The sequence below is a fragment of the Cyclopterus lumpus genome, chromosome 25 (assembly GCF_009769545.1).
Source record: "Cyclopterus lumpus isolate fCycLum1 chromosome 25, fCycLum1.pri, whole genome shotgun sequence".
Taxonomy (NCBI): domain Eukaryota; kingdom Metazoa; phylum Chordata; class Actinopteri; order Perciformes; family Cyclopteridae; genus Cyclopterus; species Cyclopterus lumpus.
Window position 1 is genome coordinate 4,639,062 of NC_046990.1, and position 15,725 is coordinate 4,654,786.

The following is a 15,725-nucleotide window of genomic DNA, read 5'->3' on the forward strand; positions in this document are numbered from 1 at the left end:
CTTCAATTAAAAGAAAAATGTACTAACTGTGGTCCTTGTTTGTGATGTTTTTGCCCAGAAGTAACTACAAGTCATTTTGTCCGAATCTAGTTCAAATGAGGACACAATTAATGCATACAATCAGTGGTGGAAGTAACTAGATTAATTTACGCATGACTGCAACAAAGTCCTATTTTTGTACTCTGTGGCGTATACTGTAAAAAACAATCATTTAATTGGACTATATTTGAAGTCACATCTGTTACAGAGTAAGAAACAAAACTCACATGAACTTTATGAAAAAGGAGAACAGACAGGAGCCACATCAGCTGTCCAGAGACGTAACAGTCTGCACTCTGTGTTACCAGCAACCTTGGCAAAATAGTCTAGTATCTTAAATTCCAGGATAATAGCATTTATTCAAGAAAAAAAACATACTTAGTAAATGTCAAATGTATTGCAGTTTCTGGATGTTTTTGCCAGTGATCCCAGTGAAGAGTGAATTACAGTAGTCCAGTCTAGAGGAGATAAAGGTGGGTGTCCTGTTTGTTTTTCTCTAGGTTTCCAGGGGGCATTACAAAACTGGCAAGGTATATCCATGACCGTGGATTGCAGCTGGGCATCTATGCAGACATGGGCACTCACACATGTATGGGATTCCCTGGCACAACACTGGACAAAATCGACATGCCCAGACCTTTGCCAGCTGGGGGGTAGACTATCTGAAGTTTGATGGCTGTAGCTCAAATCTCATAGAACAAATGCTGGGTAAGAGCTAACCAACTGGCAAGGAATGAAGTGATTGTAAACCTAAACTTCTTAAGTACAATATGTCACAAGAGATGGTGGACTAGCTATTTGAAGTGTTTTCTTGTGTCCCACAGGTTACCCTCTGATGTCCAAGGCTTTGAATGCTTCTTTGCATCTGAAAGGGTTAAAGTGGGCGGAGTTTGGAGATGTTTTTGAGATGATAAAAGGAACCTGGTGTGGGGTGCCAACAAGGAGGGCTTATGTTTTGCTAATGTTTAAATGGAGAAAGTTGTTGCTCATCCACGCCTTTATCTCTCCAAGACAGGCGGTGAGACATGACATGGCTGCAGAGGGGCTTGTGGCAGTTTTGATGTAAAGCTGTGTATCGTCAGCATAACAGTGGAAGGACATCCTATGTTGGCTGATGACACGACTGAGGGGGAGCATGTAATGAAGAGGATGGGGCCCCAGGACAGACCCTTGCGGGAGACCACAGGAGACAGGGAGCATTCTGGACTGTCATCTTCCCAGTGAGACATATTCACTTTAGCACTGAAGCCAGGCTGACAGAGAGTCACAGCTCTGTGGAGCCGTGTATTCCAATAGACCTCAGTAGTAATGACTTCATAAATTTAACTATTAGAGGCAAGATTGATGATCTCTTGCCCTCATCCAGTGCCAATCTGTCATCAAGTGGCGTTGCCTTGGAAACGGCTGTATGCCCTGGTGTATATTTGGATGGCTTTTCTCCCATTAACCTAGACCAATTGTCCTCAACGGTTTCTACTTCTAAACCGTCTACCTGTCTCTTAGACCCCATCCCAACGAGGCTGCTTAAAGACGTGTTGCCTTTAATTGGCACCTCTCTGTTGGATATTGTTAATGTGTCTTTGCTAACAGGCCATGTACCACATTCCTTCAAAGTAGCTGTAATTAAACCTCTCCTGAAAAAGCCCACTCTTAATCCAGAGGTGTTGGCTAACTACAGACCGATCTCTAACCTTCCCTTCCTCTCTAAGATCCTTGAGAAAGTAGTCGCAAATCAGTTGTGTGACTTTCTACATCAGAATAGTTTATTTGAGGGTTTTGCAGTCAGGATTTAGAAAACACCACAGCACAGAGACAGCACTGATGAAAATGACAAATGACCTCCTAATTGCATCAGATAAAGGACTCATCTCCGTACTGGTATTATTAGACCTTAGTGCTGCGTTCGACAAAATTGATCATGACATCCTATTACAGAGATTGGATCAGTTGATTGGCATTTCAGGTACCGCACTAAGTTGGTTTAAATCCTATTTATCAGGTCAATCTCAATTTGTATTTGTAAACGATGAAGCCTCAATGACCACCAACGTTAATCACGGAGTTCCACAAGGTTCTGTGCTTGGACCAATTTTATTTACCTTTATATATGCTTCCTTTGGGCAACATTATCAGAAAAAACACTCCATAAACTTTCATTGCTATGCAGATGATACTCGATTATATCTATCGATCAAACCAGAGGAGACCAACCAGCTCGCTAAAATTCAAGAATGTCTTAAAGACATAAAAACATGGATGACCTCCAATTTCCTGATGTTAAACTCAGAAAAAACTGAAGTTATTTTACTCAGCCCTGAACACCTCAGAGATCAATTATCTGGTGATGTGGTTTCTGTAGATGGCATTGCCCTGGCATCCAACACCACTGTAAAGAATCTCGGCGTTATCTTTGACCGGGACTTGTCCTTTAGTTCCCAAGTTAAGCAAATCTCAATGACTGCATTTTTTCATCTACGTAAGATTTCAAAAATCAGGCACATCTTGTCCCAAAAAGATGCAGAAAAGCTGGTTCACGCGTTTGTTACTTACAGACTAGATTACTAAAACTCCTTATTATCAGGCTGCTCTAATAAGTCTCCTAAGTCCCTCCAGTTGATCCAGAATGCTGCAGCTTGTGTACTCACAAAAACTAAGAAAAGAGATCACATTACTCCTGTATTAGCTGCTCTGCACTGGCTCCCTGTAAAATCAAGAATCACATTTAAAATTCTTCTCCTCACCTACAAAGCCTTGATTGGTGATGCACCATCATATCTTAAGGAGCTTGTAGTACCATATTGCCCCACTAGAGAGCTGCACTCACTAAATGCGGGGCTACTCGTGGTTCCTAGAGTCCTAAAAAGTAGGATGTGAGCCAGAGCCTTCAGTTCTCAAGCTCCTCTTTTATGGAACCAGCTTCCACTTTCAGTCCGGGAGCCAGACACAGTCACCTCATTTAAGAACAGACTTAAGACTTTCCTCTTTAATAGTGCTTATAGTTAGTTAACTTTGTAATGCTGTTCATTCTGTACACATGACATCTATTGCATCTGTCCATCCGGGGAGATGGATCCTCCTCTGTTGCTCTCCTGAAGGGTTCTTCCCCTTTTTCCCTGTGAAAGGTTATTTTTGGGGAGTTTTTCCTGATCCGATGTGAGGTCCTGGGACAGGGATGTCGTAGGTGTACAGATTGTAAAGCCCTCTGAGGCAAATTTGTAATTTATGATATTGGGCCACCCATATCCCTCGCAGAGGTCGCTAAGGTAGTTAAAAAGCTCCTTGGTGGCAAGGCGCCATGGGTGGATGAGATCCGCCCTGAGATGCTGAAAGCGCTGGATATTGTTGGGCTGTCTTGGTTGACACGCCTTTTCAGTGTCGCATGGGGGTCGGGAACAGTGCCCATGGACTGGCAGACCGGGGTGGTGGTTCCCATCTTCAAGAAGGGGGACCGGAGAGTGTGCTCGAACTATCGTGGTATCGCACTGCTCAGCCTCCCGGGAAAAGCTTATGCCAGGGTGTTGGAGAGGAGGCTCCGACCGCTTGTCGAACCTCAGATTCAAGACGAACAGTGCGGATTCTGTCCCGGTCGTGGAACAGTGGACCAGCTCTTTACCCTCGCAAGATTACTGGAGGGGTCCTGGGAGTTTGCCCAACCAGTTTACATGTGCTTTGTAGACCTGGAGAAGGCTTTCGACCGGGTCCCTCTGGGGTTTTTGTGGGGGGTGCTGCGGGAGTATGGGGTGCCGGACCCGTTGGCACGGGCCATCCGGTCTCTGTACGCCTGCAGTAGGAGCTGTGTTTGTCTCCTCGGTAGTAAGTCAGACACGTTCCCGGTGGGTATTGGCCTCCGCCAGGGCTGCCCTTTATCACCGGTCCTGTTCGTGACCTTCATGGACAGGATATCTAGGCGCAGCCAGGGGGCCGAGAGGATCCGGTTCGGGAGTCTCGGGATCGCCTCTCTGCTGTTTGCGGATGATGTGGTCCTGTTTGCCTCCTCGGACCGTGACCTCCAGCATTCACTGGGGCGTTTTGCAGCCGAGTGCGAAGCGGCAGGGATGAGAGTTAGCACCTCCAAATCTGAGGCCATGGTGCTCTGCCGGAAACCGGCGGATTGCTCCCTCCAGGTGGGGGCAAACTGCCTACCCCAAGCGAAGGAGTTCAAGTATCTCGGGGTCTTGTTCAGGAGTGAGGGTAAGGTGGAGCGGGAGATCGATAGGCGGATCGGTGCGGCTGCAGCAGTAAAACAGGGCACTGTACCGGTCCGTCTTGGTGAAGAGGGAGCTGAGCCGGAAGGCAAAGCTCTCCATTTACTGGTCGGTCTACTTTCCAACCCTCACCTATGGTCACGAACTCTGGGTCGTGACCGAAAGAACGAGATCTCGGATACAAGCGGCCAAAATGAGCTTCCTCCGTAGGGTGGCCAGGCTCAGCCTTAGAGATAGGGTAAGGAGCTCGGACATCAGGGGGGAGCTGGAGTCGAGTCGCTGCTCCTTCGTGTGGAAAGGAGTCAGCTGAGGTGGTTCGGGCATCTAGTCAGGATGCCTCCTGGACGCCTCCCATTAGAGGTTTTCCGGGCACGTCCAACTGGTAGGAGGCCCCGGGGAAGACCGAGGACACGCTGGAGGGATTATATCTCCCGGCTGGCCTTGAACGCCTCGGGATCCCCCAGAAACGAGCTGGAAAGTGCTGCGGGTGAGAGGGAAGCCTGGGTCGGCCTGCTGAACCTGCTGCCACTGCGACCCGACCCCGGAAAGCGGGTGATAATGGATGGATGGATGGATGGATGGATATTGGGCTATACAAAATAAACTGAATTGAATTGAATTGAAAATTCAGTTCTGCCAGAAAAGTAGGACTGAAACCACTTGAGTGCAGAGTCTGACAGTCCAATGGTGGTGTGGAGGCGCTCTAGGAGGAGAGTGTGATCCACTGTGTCAAATGCAGCAGTCAGGTCCGATAAGTCAGGTCCGATAACCTCACAAGATTGAGGCAGCCGCCCCTGCTGCTTCTGCCTGCTCTCGTCTGTTTTTTAGGAGAGGCGCAGTTCATCTCGGATGGATTTCTACTACAACACCCACACTGCATCGCGCGCGAACGTCATCACAACAGGAAGTATGTGAGGCTGTCGGTGTGAGCAGTGTGGCAGGAAAAAGTGAGTGTAACGCTACTGTAGCTACGTGTGTCTCGAAGGAAGCGGTTTCCCCTTCTGCCAGCGCCATGGACGACGCCCAGGATCAATACACCCCTATTAGGAAGAAATAAATCCGACGGGCGAGGCTTTGTTCCCTCGGTTCTCATTTGGTGGACACCCTAGAATGGAACGGGCGATGGAGCAGCTCAACGTACAGCTCAGTAGGCTGACCCGTTCCCTCCGCCGGGCCAGGACCGTGGAACTTCCGGAAGGTAACCGCAATGGGACTCATCCAAAAGTGTCACAGCACCTGCCTCGGCCCCATGACTGTCAGCCACACTTTGATTTGATTCCGTAGGCTGGAGGTACAGTCACGGAGCAGCAGCCATAATGGCACCTTGTGCCCTACAGCCCGTGTACGTTAGCTCTGACAGCCGAGTAGATAGCACGGGGGAATTGTGCTGATTAACTTATAGTCTCCCATGCACATGCACATGCCATGTCAATGGTGTGATATTGTATCTGATGTAATCCTAGGAGCTAGGAATACCCATTGTTAGTTTGTGTAACATTAATGTGTGGGAATGTTATTGCATCTTACATATGGCTATGTTTATTCCTCTATTGCTTTTGTGAATACAACATCATACATAATGGCAACGTTCCATGTATGAATTACTCCATTTGATCTATTTTTGTTAGTGCTCTGTAACTTTAGAAAGCATAGCTTTTGACTTAACAGCAGAATCCCTGGAAAAGTATCCTTGGCCCCCACCTCCTGTTGTTGCTTTACAAAAGCATACCTCAACCCATACTACTGTGATTCCCCTCATCCACACGTGTTGCCTACAAAGTTCTATTAGCCCCGCCCCTTATGTTCACACGTTGTTGACTGTAGAGTTGCCAATGAAGCCACCTGGTACAGAAAAGACCAGACGACGCCCGTGGTGTCTCTTTCTGTTCCATTTTGTACGTTTTATATTGAGTTATATTTGTTTTATGGATGGTTTTGTAAGGAGTTATCCTTAGGTTTGTATTTTGCATCAAAGCAAATGTGTTTTTATTAATTCCTATCAAGAAGTCGTGGGGGGGAGAGACATTTTTAGATCAGTGTTCCAGCTAGTTGCTATAACTGTAACAGAATTATTGAATGCAAGTTTTTAGAGTTTTGAGATTAGTTTGTTTATATTTGTAAATTGAAGTATTTTAATAATTATGCACGTTCAAGTGGGTTATGTTATTTATGTTAATCATTGTTTTAATTATGGTTTTAAGTGTAGGTTTTCTAGAAACTTGTCTCCTAACAATTGTATAAGGTCTTTGAAGTCCAGGTACTGGTGAAAAAGATGGTGACTGTTATACCTTTTTTTGTGCCCATGTGTTTTGTTCAGTTCAAGTCTAATAGATTTATAATATATCCTATTTCTCGTTCCACAGACAATGAGACTGCAGTGTACACACTTATGCCAATGGTCATGGCTGACCAGCACAGGTAAGCATCGAACCAGACAGGAAAGCATGAGTAGTGTGTCAGGGCTCGTTTAAGAATGCATGTTTTGTGCCACACTTTGATTTTGTCTAGTCTTTCTTCTTACATCTGTTACAACCGAGGTATCAGGAATTTGTGTTGTTGTCTACAGAGACCAAGGATTTACTCTTTCCATCCTGTCTCTAAAAGGTCAGTGTCAGAGTTACTGCTCAACTCCAAGTTTGATGTGAACTACGCCTTTGGACGAGTGAAGAGAAGTCTACTACACATCGCTGCCAAGTAAGATATTGTTCACTCCATTCTCATGCATCCCCTTGAATTCTGCCAGGACCCTTTTTCCTGTCTGGAATCAAAATGTCAACAAAGATGGCGGTGTAGGAGGAAAATGTTGGTTTGAGGTGTGGCCTTGTGCATTTGTAGTGTGTGACGACACAGGGGTTCATATCGGCGCTAGACCAGACAATATTAGCTTATTGTAGATATATCGATAAAGGTGTATATGACAGCCGAGGTAATTTAGAAACAGTGTCTTCCTTCATAGTTTGTCCATCAAAGACCTTTTGCAGTTGACTTTTCAAATGGAAAATGTCACGCACAGAGTTTTTACAAAATAATTAATACCAAGTGTCCAATGCTTCACTTGCAACACAACACACATGCACACTACTTTGTCTTTGCCGATGGCATCACACCTCTCGCTGCACAGTGACTGCTGCCATGACTGCAGTATGGATGATCGCAATGCTCACCAGCCTCCTCCCTTGCTGAATTTGACTGGTGCAACAAGGAGTTCTGCACCGCGTGACATGACAGCTCGAAATGATGGAGTTTCATTTCTCATGCTTCCACATCACCAGCATTAATACATAGTACTGATGATGTTACTGATGATTACAGCGGCGCATGTACATGCTGCGACCAATATTTGTTTGTTATTTTGTGTTTATCATTAATGACATATGACAGAATACATTCATCAACATCTGAAAAGGAAGTGTGGGGATTGGATTTAGGTGCAGCGGACTTTGAGACTAACCAGTCACACCTGCTGGACCAAACGCCTCCAAACTGGCCCAGGGAGGAGAGGGAGCTAAGCTCTTGGGTGCTCAACCAGTCAAAGTTGATGGGCAATGTTTTCCTCATGTTTAATGTGAATATGAGAAGATATTGGCCATATTATCTGCCCATATAATTGTTTTTAATGCTGCTGTTTACTTTCCTTATGATGCTAATTCAATAAATGCACTAGAGGTTTGTTGAAAATGGGCTACAATTGAATTTTCTTGTGCATTCCTGTGTTGCATAATGACAATAAATTATCCTTAAACCATGAATGTCTGGATACTCCGATATCATCCCAGTCTCTCTTAAATAGCGTATTTGAGAAGCTGATGGGATTTGCCTGCAGTCTGAATGTAACCTATATTGCTCTGTTTTCTTTCTGTACAGCTGTGGGTCAGTGGAGTGTCTGGTTCTGCTGCTGAAGAGAGGAGCCAACCCAAACTACCAGGACATCTCTGGCTGTACCCCTCTGCACCTTGCCGCTAGGAACGGGTATGAGCCATAACTCTGTTTACATGTTTGTGTTGTACAGTTTTTATTCTAGGTCTTGTGTCACTTGGTCCAGTGAGTTCACTGTTACACACTTTTTAAAAATTTGATTTGAACACATTTTGTAAATCCTTGAGGTTCAGCAAACATGTTGAATGCATTTGCTTCCTCATTAATAATTTGTTAAGCCAACGTGGACCCAATAAAAAAAAAAAACGTCTCCATAGCGCTACTAAAGGTAGAAGGAAAAATACTTTGAACTCTCCTCTAGAAATGCTGCCAGTGGGTGACAAAATCCTTTCTTTGTCCTACATTTGGACTCTCACTTATAATTCCAGTAATATATACTATCCGAGACAACCCCCAGCCGGTAAGGTATTGATGTGTAGACATTAGCTGACCAACATGCTCTGTAACCGTATACCAGCCACCCAGCCATCCAGCGGCTGGCCACACGCAAATAACCATTCACATCTTTCCTGGATTTCTGCTGCTTGAGTCTACTGTTTTCCATAGAAATGAATGGACCTTAATGGATTCATTTCTCAGATTCTTTTTATTCTGCTTATTTGACTTCTATTAGACGAGTCACCGCTAGTCAATGGACCTTGAAGAAAGTCGTGGCTGTTAAATGTGTGTGTGAGTGAGAGAGTGTGTGTGTGTGTGTGATAACTCTGCTACTTAACACTTGCCTTCACTGTTGCTTCAGACAGAAGAAGTGTATGGGCAAACTACTGGAATATAATGCTGATGTCAACATCTGCAACAATGAGGGACTGACTGCTGTGAGTTGATTTGAACCCTCTGGCTGTTTGTGTTGTATTGAATGTCTTAAAAACATTGTAATCCTCATTGTTAATAAACATATTGGAGGCTATTTAAGTCCTGAAGTCTGGATAGTGATGGTGCATGTGAACCTGTAATGCAGATCCACTGGTTGGCAGTGAATGGGCGGACTGAGCTCCTCCATGATCTGGTCCAGCATGTGTCCAATGTGGATGTGGAGGATGCCATGGGGCAGACAGCTCTACATGTGGCCTGTCAGAACGGACACAAAACTGTGAGCCAATTTGAAGTATCTCTTTCATTGAAATTATCTGTATTTGATGCCTGAGTTAGTATAGCACGCAAAGTTTGCGAAGATGTTGTTCTTTGGAGTGATCAGTCAGCCAGCCACTTTAGTCCACTTGGACTCAACACTGTATTATAACAGTGGTTACCAGGCTTTTTGCTGCCGAAACTGAAAATATAGTTGCCATTTATTTACCTTTTTATATTTTGAGTATTTAAGATACGTTTCAGTTATGCATAAGCTTAATGATGAAGCTATGACATCAAATAATACACATTTTATTACAGTAACAGAGCAACATTTTTGTAGTTTGTGTTTTATCTGATATAATTTAATTCTTGAGGTATTCTCTAGGTAATATGTCCACCCACATCAATAATGCAGCTGTCCTGTACACAGATCCCTTAAAAATGAATCCATCAAACATCTGGTTGCTTGTTCATTCAGTCTTTTGTTAACAGATTTTGCTTTTTTATAAATATTGTGAAATTGTTGTAAAGCCTGGCTTTGGTTGGATGTGAACCCGATAGTATTATATAGGACAGATGTGTGTGTTCAGGAATAGCTTCCACACCATGCTTAGCCAATGGAGCGATTATCCAGGTCTGGGCCTCCTCCAGAAGTTTCAAAAGTATAGAGATAGCCTTGTTTACTTACCTTTTGTCCTATTGACTATATAGCAATTACATAATGAGACAGCAAATACATAATTTACAGTCATTTCAGTAAATCTTTAAATTGTTGTACATTAGTATTTATTTTCTTCTTTTTATCCCAGTGAAATATTTTCTGAGTGAACTTGTTGTGTCTGCTTAGACGGTGTTGTGTCTTCTGGACAGTGGAGCTGACATCAACCGGCCCAACGTCTCTGGAGCTACACCTCTGTACTTTGCCTGCAGGTGATCTCATTGTAACGTTTCATTGTGTGCTCTCAACCTCTCTTCAGGCACCGGGTGGTCATTTTCGTGTCATTGATTTGCATGTCAAAATGTTTTTATATGTTGGTTTTTCCATGTAAACATTCAAAGAGAAGGCTAGCTCAAGACGGATTTTTTTGGAGCTTTTGCACTCTTAATATATCCATTCACCAATTATATTGTGTGCAGTTTATATTCAAAATGTACAGTGTACAACAACACAGAGGCTACAAAGTCCCAACCAAAACAGCACATTTGATTATTAGATCCAGTCCTTTTGAATCTAATAATCCTATTTCACAATAGAAGCCCTAGATATTTGGCTAGCTAAAAGTCAACTCAATAAAAACATCACAAAGCTTAGACTATATCAGATTGCTCTGAGTCAATAGGATCCTGGAGTTGCACTGGGTGCACAAATCTATCTGAAACTTTGAATGAAAAATTGTTGCAACTGTTGCAAATGCACATCGTTGTTATCAATAGTTCAAATGTGGAATATTCGCAGGCAGTATAAAGGCCTTCACATTTACACTTCCTCTTAACTTTTCAGGAGTAGACATGCACTGACGCGTGTTCACTTGCATAAGAGTCAGACCCATTAATTGTCGTGCCAGGGTACTAAAGTAATCCAGAATATTAGGGATTCAAATGTTCTAAAATACCCAGTATATCACGGTCCATTACTGTGTTATTCTGTAGCCATGGCCAAAGAGACACTGCACAGATCCTGCTCTCTCGAGGTGCCAAATACACCCCTGACAAGAATGGAATCACTCCTCTGGATCTATGTGTGCAGGTGAGGTTGTTTTAACCACCTTTTCCACTTCACACCATTTCCTCTTAGTGTGGTTCAGTTCATGTGGTTACTGTCCCACCTTTGGTGTGTTCAGGGTGGATATGGGGAGACCTGCGAGATCCTCATCCAGCACAACAGCAGGCTTTTCCAGACCCTCATCCAGATGACACAAAATGATGATATGAAAGAGAACATGGTATGACCAGTTTGTGTCTGCATTCATTGATAAGCCCTGTGAATAGTCTTCTATTGACATGTATGTTTGTGCAGCTCAGGCAGGTTCTGGAGCATGTTTCTCAGCAGAGTGACAGTCATTACCAGAGGATCCTGACCAGTCTTGCTGAAGTGGCTACCACTAATGGACACAAGCTTCTCAGGTATAATTGTACATATTTTATTTATTTCATGTTGTGTACATATTGATCATTTTATACAGAAACTTTTTTTATTTTTTGTGGTGATTCCTAATTGTATATGTAGGAATCATTATGAAACATCTTTCGGAGTTCACTTTCTTTCTAAGTGAGACGTTCACATTAATGCAAACACAAAGACTGTGAGCAGGGGGAAACTCCCCTGACTCTATTACTGCAACTCATTTCTTAAATTCCAAACTGTAAAAGATACAATTTGTGGTTTCAATCATCCTATTACACCATGAACTGTATATAAGAAGTGGATGTAGTCATTGTGACGTCAACCCTGTTTGTGAACTGATGTTTTGAAGCTTTGAGTTTGGCATTTTGGCCGTTGCCTTCTCAATTTTTGTCCGTAGCCATCTTGGTCATTTGGAACCAGAGGTGACATGAGAGGGAAGAGCTAAGTTCAATTGAAGCCTGAATAAGACATTTTATATGGCCATACTGTTACAATGAACTTAAATAAACGGAAATTTGACCCTTTCCCGTGTGTTTTCAAAGTCGGAAACATCGACAACACCCAGACTTTACAACGCTGTCAACCACAAGGTAGCCCCGCCCTAATGCATATCCTGCTTTATGGTATATTTGACTCTAAATAGGACATCATTTACTCAAAGAACATAATGCTGTATTCAAGAAGACTTTAAACTAGAGATTGAGGCCATAAACCCATGTTTACTAATCAGTTGAGTTCATTTCTCAAAGACGTCCATACAATCAGGGGAGTTGTCCCTGATGGACATTAGGGAGGTTTAGAAGATCTGTATTTAAGATTCTGAACATTATCCCTTGTTTGTTATCCATTATCCATCCTCAGCCTGTCCAGCAGTTATGAAGCTCAAATGAAGAGTCTGCTGAGAATCGTTCGTATTTTCTGCCATGTGTTCCGCCTGGGGCCTTCATCACCCAACAATGGCAACGACATGGGCTACAATGGCAACAAGACGCCTCGGAGCCAGGTCTTTAAGGTAAGTAGGAGCTGTACATACAGTGCATTGTAATCTGCAGGTGCTGTAAGAACCCTCGGGGAGGCTACTGGAATGGAAGTATGCTCTATGTTATTTGCAGAAGTGAGATTAAACCAACCAAACATATTGTTTTCAATTTAAATGTATGTCAAAACTGATGATCACCCATTTCAAATTGTGATCTGGTCCAGTGGCTGGTAAATATCTTTGAGGCGACATGACTACATCACTTGGACCAATATAAATCAACCAATATTGGCTTATAATGAAGATCAGTATCAGCATGCAGTCTGTGTTGGCGATTAAGTAACAGGAAATGTCAGAAATCTCAAAGAAATTAGTTAATTTAGAAACAATGTCTCAATTACAAAGTTTGTCAGAACACTAACATGTTTACTTTTGCACTGTAGAATGTCCTGCTTAATACATATATTTGTCACTAATCTTTAAGAACCACATTTAAGGTACCAGAATTATTTTGTTAAATGAATTTCTTGTGGGTTTGTCACTTTCACATAACACATAGTCATTTGATCTTTGATCTGAAAACATTAATGACTGCAGTTTTAAAGCACAAACATGTCCGGCTTTGTTTAGTCCTAGTGGGAGTATCAAAACCAACACTGGAGCAATAGTGTAACTTTGTGTTAATTCCTTCTTTTATTGGAAGATAGTTGGTAACACATCATAACCCGGTATCTTGATCACACTGACTTGACTGTATGTCCTTTCAACTAAAACAGCCCCAATAAGAATTGACTCCATTGGTTGCAGATGTGTGCGAGACAGATGGAGGTGGAGACGATACAAAAAGATGAATGTTCCTGGACAGGTTCTGCTGTCTTTGATGTGAGCCATGGACATTTTTATCATTTGCAGTTGAAATTTGGGAAACATGATCTCTGGAACCCTGCAATCTCATAATCATACTTACTATTGTCAAGGTAGCTGGGTGTTTGCATTTATTCTCCCACTGAATGAAAATATGAAAGATGATTAACTCTGATATTTAATGTTCCAATTCTGTAAATCAAATGTAGTTATAATTCTTCTGCTCAATGGTTTTCAACACTGCCTGCACATCTAACACACCAACAAAAAAAGTTAAAGCAGCAGTGACTTGGCTAGAGATTGTATATAAATATCTCCTGTAAGTATAACATGTTTCATAGTACACTGATTATTTCAATATTGCCCAACCATAAATGGAGTCTTCAGGTTTTTATTTTACTGCTCATAGGGAACATCTCTAGAAAAAAAACTTTCTAAAAGGATTGTTGTGGGACTTAACAAGATTCTGCTGTGGCATAAACTCCAAATAACCTCTAAAAACCCTTAATGCATTACTTTTAAAAAAGAAAAGGGGTTTTCTCTCAAGTCACAGAAAAAAACACATACAACTGGTTTTGAGACGCCTACATCCTTTGTATTTACGTGGAGCCAAAAACAATCAGACAAAGACTATACTCAACTTTGTGTTGCGAGATAACACACAAGAAAAATAATATATTTGTAATTTAGATGAACCGACCCATTACATGCAAACATCACTGCTGGTGCAAATGACAGTGTCCTTACAATGGCCTTTAGTAGATTCAACATTGTCATGGCTTGTACTCACTTGGACGCATGTCATTAGTCTTAACTCGATCTCGGACAACATGAAACGTGTGCTAACGCCTGGAATAAAGCTTTGTGAAACCTGCAGATATCCTGAAAGCCAGTCACTCCTTGTAGTGTTTTCTGGATGACTCCTTTGGTTTTCTCTGTGATCCTATGTGGCTCTCACCTCCTGTCTGTGTCTCTGCAGCCTTTGGAGCTGCTGTGGCACTCCCTGGATGAGTGGTTGGTGCTCATCTCCACAGAGCTGGAGAGGAACAGAAAGAACCCGTCTTCCTCCTCTTCCAGCAGCGAGATAGCCTCTCTGCTTCTCAAACAACGGGAGGTCGACCACTCCACGCCAAAGCTGCCCTCCTTGCTGGATCCTGAAGCCATCATGGAAACAGAGGTGTACGCCGATGGGGAGGACGTCATCTCCATGACAGCCAGTCGGCTCAGTGCTGTGATTCAGGCCTTCTATATGTGCTGCTCCTGTCAGATGCCACAAGGGTCTGTGCTCAGCCTCCATCTGTCAATCATGATGTTGCTACTGCATATTGCTACAAAAATATTAGCTACAATTACTACTGCTGGTACTACTACTGCTACTACCTTTGACTTACTACTACTGTTATAGCCACAACTACTACTATTGGTACTACTACTATTGCTACTACTTCTGACTTACTACTACTGTTATAGCCGCAACTACTACTGCTGGTACTACTACTGCTACTACCTCTCACTTAATACTTCTGTTATAACCAGAGCTACTGCTGCTGGTACTTCTACTGCTACTACCTCTGACATACTACTACTGTTATAGTCAGCTACTGCTGCTGGTACTACTACTGCTACTACCTCTGACATACTACTACTGTTATAGCCAGAGCTACTGCTGCTGGTACTTCTACTGCTACTACCTCTGACATACTACTACTGTTATAGTCAGCTACTGCTGCTGGTACTACTACTGCTACTACCTCTGACATACTACTACTGTTATAGCCAGAGCTACTGCTGCTGGTACTTCTACTGCTACTACCTCTGACATACTACTACTGTTATAGTCAGAGCTACTGCTGCTGGTATTACTACTTCTACTACCTCTGACATACTGCTATAGCCACAACCCCGTATGCTGGTATTGCAACCAATTTTGAAATGCTTCTACTATAGCCAGAACTTCAACTCCTTATGCTGGTATTACCTTCACTACTACTTCTGACATACTACTACTACTACTACTACTACTACTACTACTACTACTGTTAAAGCAAAATACTATTGCTGGTTCTACTACGGCGTCTACTTTTGATGTACTGCTATAGATACACCTACAACTATGACTGCTGGTCCCACTACTAGTACTAATACTACTTCTGACATACTGTACTGCTATAGCTACCACTGCTCTTACAACTAATGCTGTTACTTTTAACATACTGCTTTTGCAACAGCCACAACTACAACTGCTGGTACTACTTCTTAATCTACTTTTGACATACTACTGCTATAGCCACAACTACAACTTCTACTGCTGATAATACTACCGCGATTACTTTTGAAATACAACTACTGGGATAGCCACAACTACTAATGCTGGTACTACTACTGCTTCTACCTCTGCTATACCTTTACAACTGCTTGTACTATTGCCACCACTTTTGCTTTACTAGTACTGCCACTAGTACCACAACCTTAATGTCTACTGCTGATAATATTACTTTGACCACAA

At 42.8% G+C, this 15,725-nt stretch overlaps 1 protein-coding gene across 9 annotated transcripts in view; it reads left to right on the forward strand.

The window, feature by feature from the left end:
* The first annotated feature begins 4,818 nt into the window (after positions 1 to 4,818).
* Positions 4,819 to 15,725, forward strand: part of hace1 (HECT domain and ankyrin repeat containing E3 ubiquitin protein ligase 1) — a 33,930-nt gene continuing 23,023 nt past the window's right edge. For 2 of the 9 annotated variants that reach the window (XR_004609077.1, XM_034528529.1), the window contains exons 1-14: positions 4,819 to 5,442; positions 6,608 to 6,662; positions 6,849 to 6,938; positions 8,109 to 8,213; positions 8,920 to 8,995; positions 9,139 to 9,270; positions 10,099 to 10,181; positions 10,902 to 10,998; positions 11,093 to 11,194; positions 11,269 to 11,375; positions 11,919 to 11,966; positions 12,238 to 12,388; positions 13,163 to 13,237; positions 14,199 to 14,497. Coding sequence is in view for 8 of the 9 variants with exons in the window: in XM_034528529.1 (XP_034384420.1) it covers positions 5,355 to 5,442; positions 6,608 to 6,662; positions 6,849 to 6,938; positions 8,109 to 8,213; positions 8,920 to 8,995; positions 9,139 to 9,270; positions 10,099 to 10,181; positions 10,902 to 10,998; positions 11,093 to 11,194; positions 11,269 to 11,375; positions 11,919 to 11,966; positions 12,238 to 12,388; positions 13,163 to 13,237; positions 14,199 to 14,497 (1,508 nt within the window). In the remaining variant the exon portion in view is untranslated. Of the gene's footprint in view, positions 5,443 to 6,607; positions 6,663 to 6,848; positions 6,939 to 8,108; positions 8,214 to 8,919; positions 8,996 to 9,138; positions 9,271 to 10,098; positions 10,182 to 10,901; positions 10,999 to 11,092; positions 11,195 to 11,268; positions 11,376 to 11,918; positions 11,967 to 12,237; positions 12,389 to 13,162; positions 13,238 to 14,198; positions 14,498 to 15,725 lie in introns of those variants that run through there. The other 7 variants (XM_034528525.1, XM_034528530.1, XM_034528527.1 and 4 more) reach the window with 6 other exon arrangements.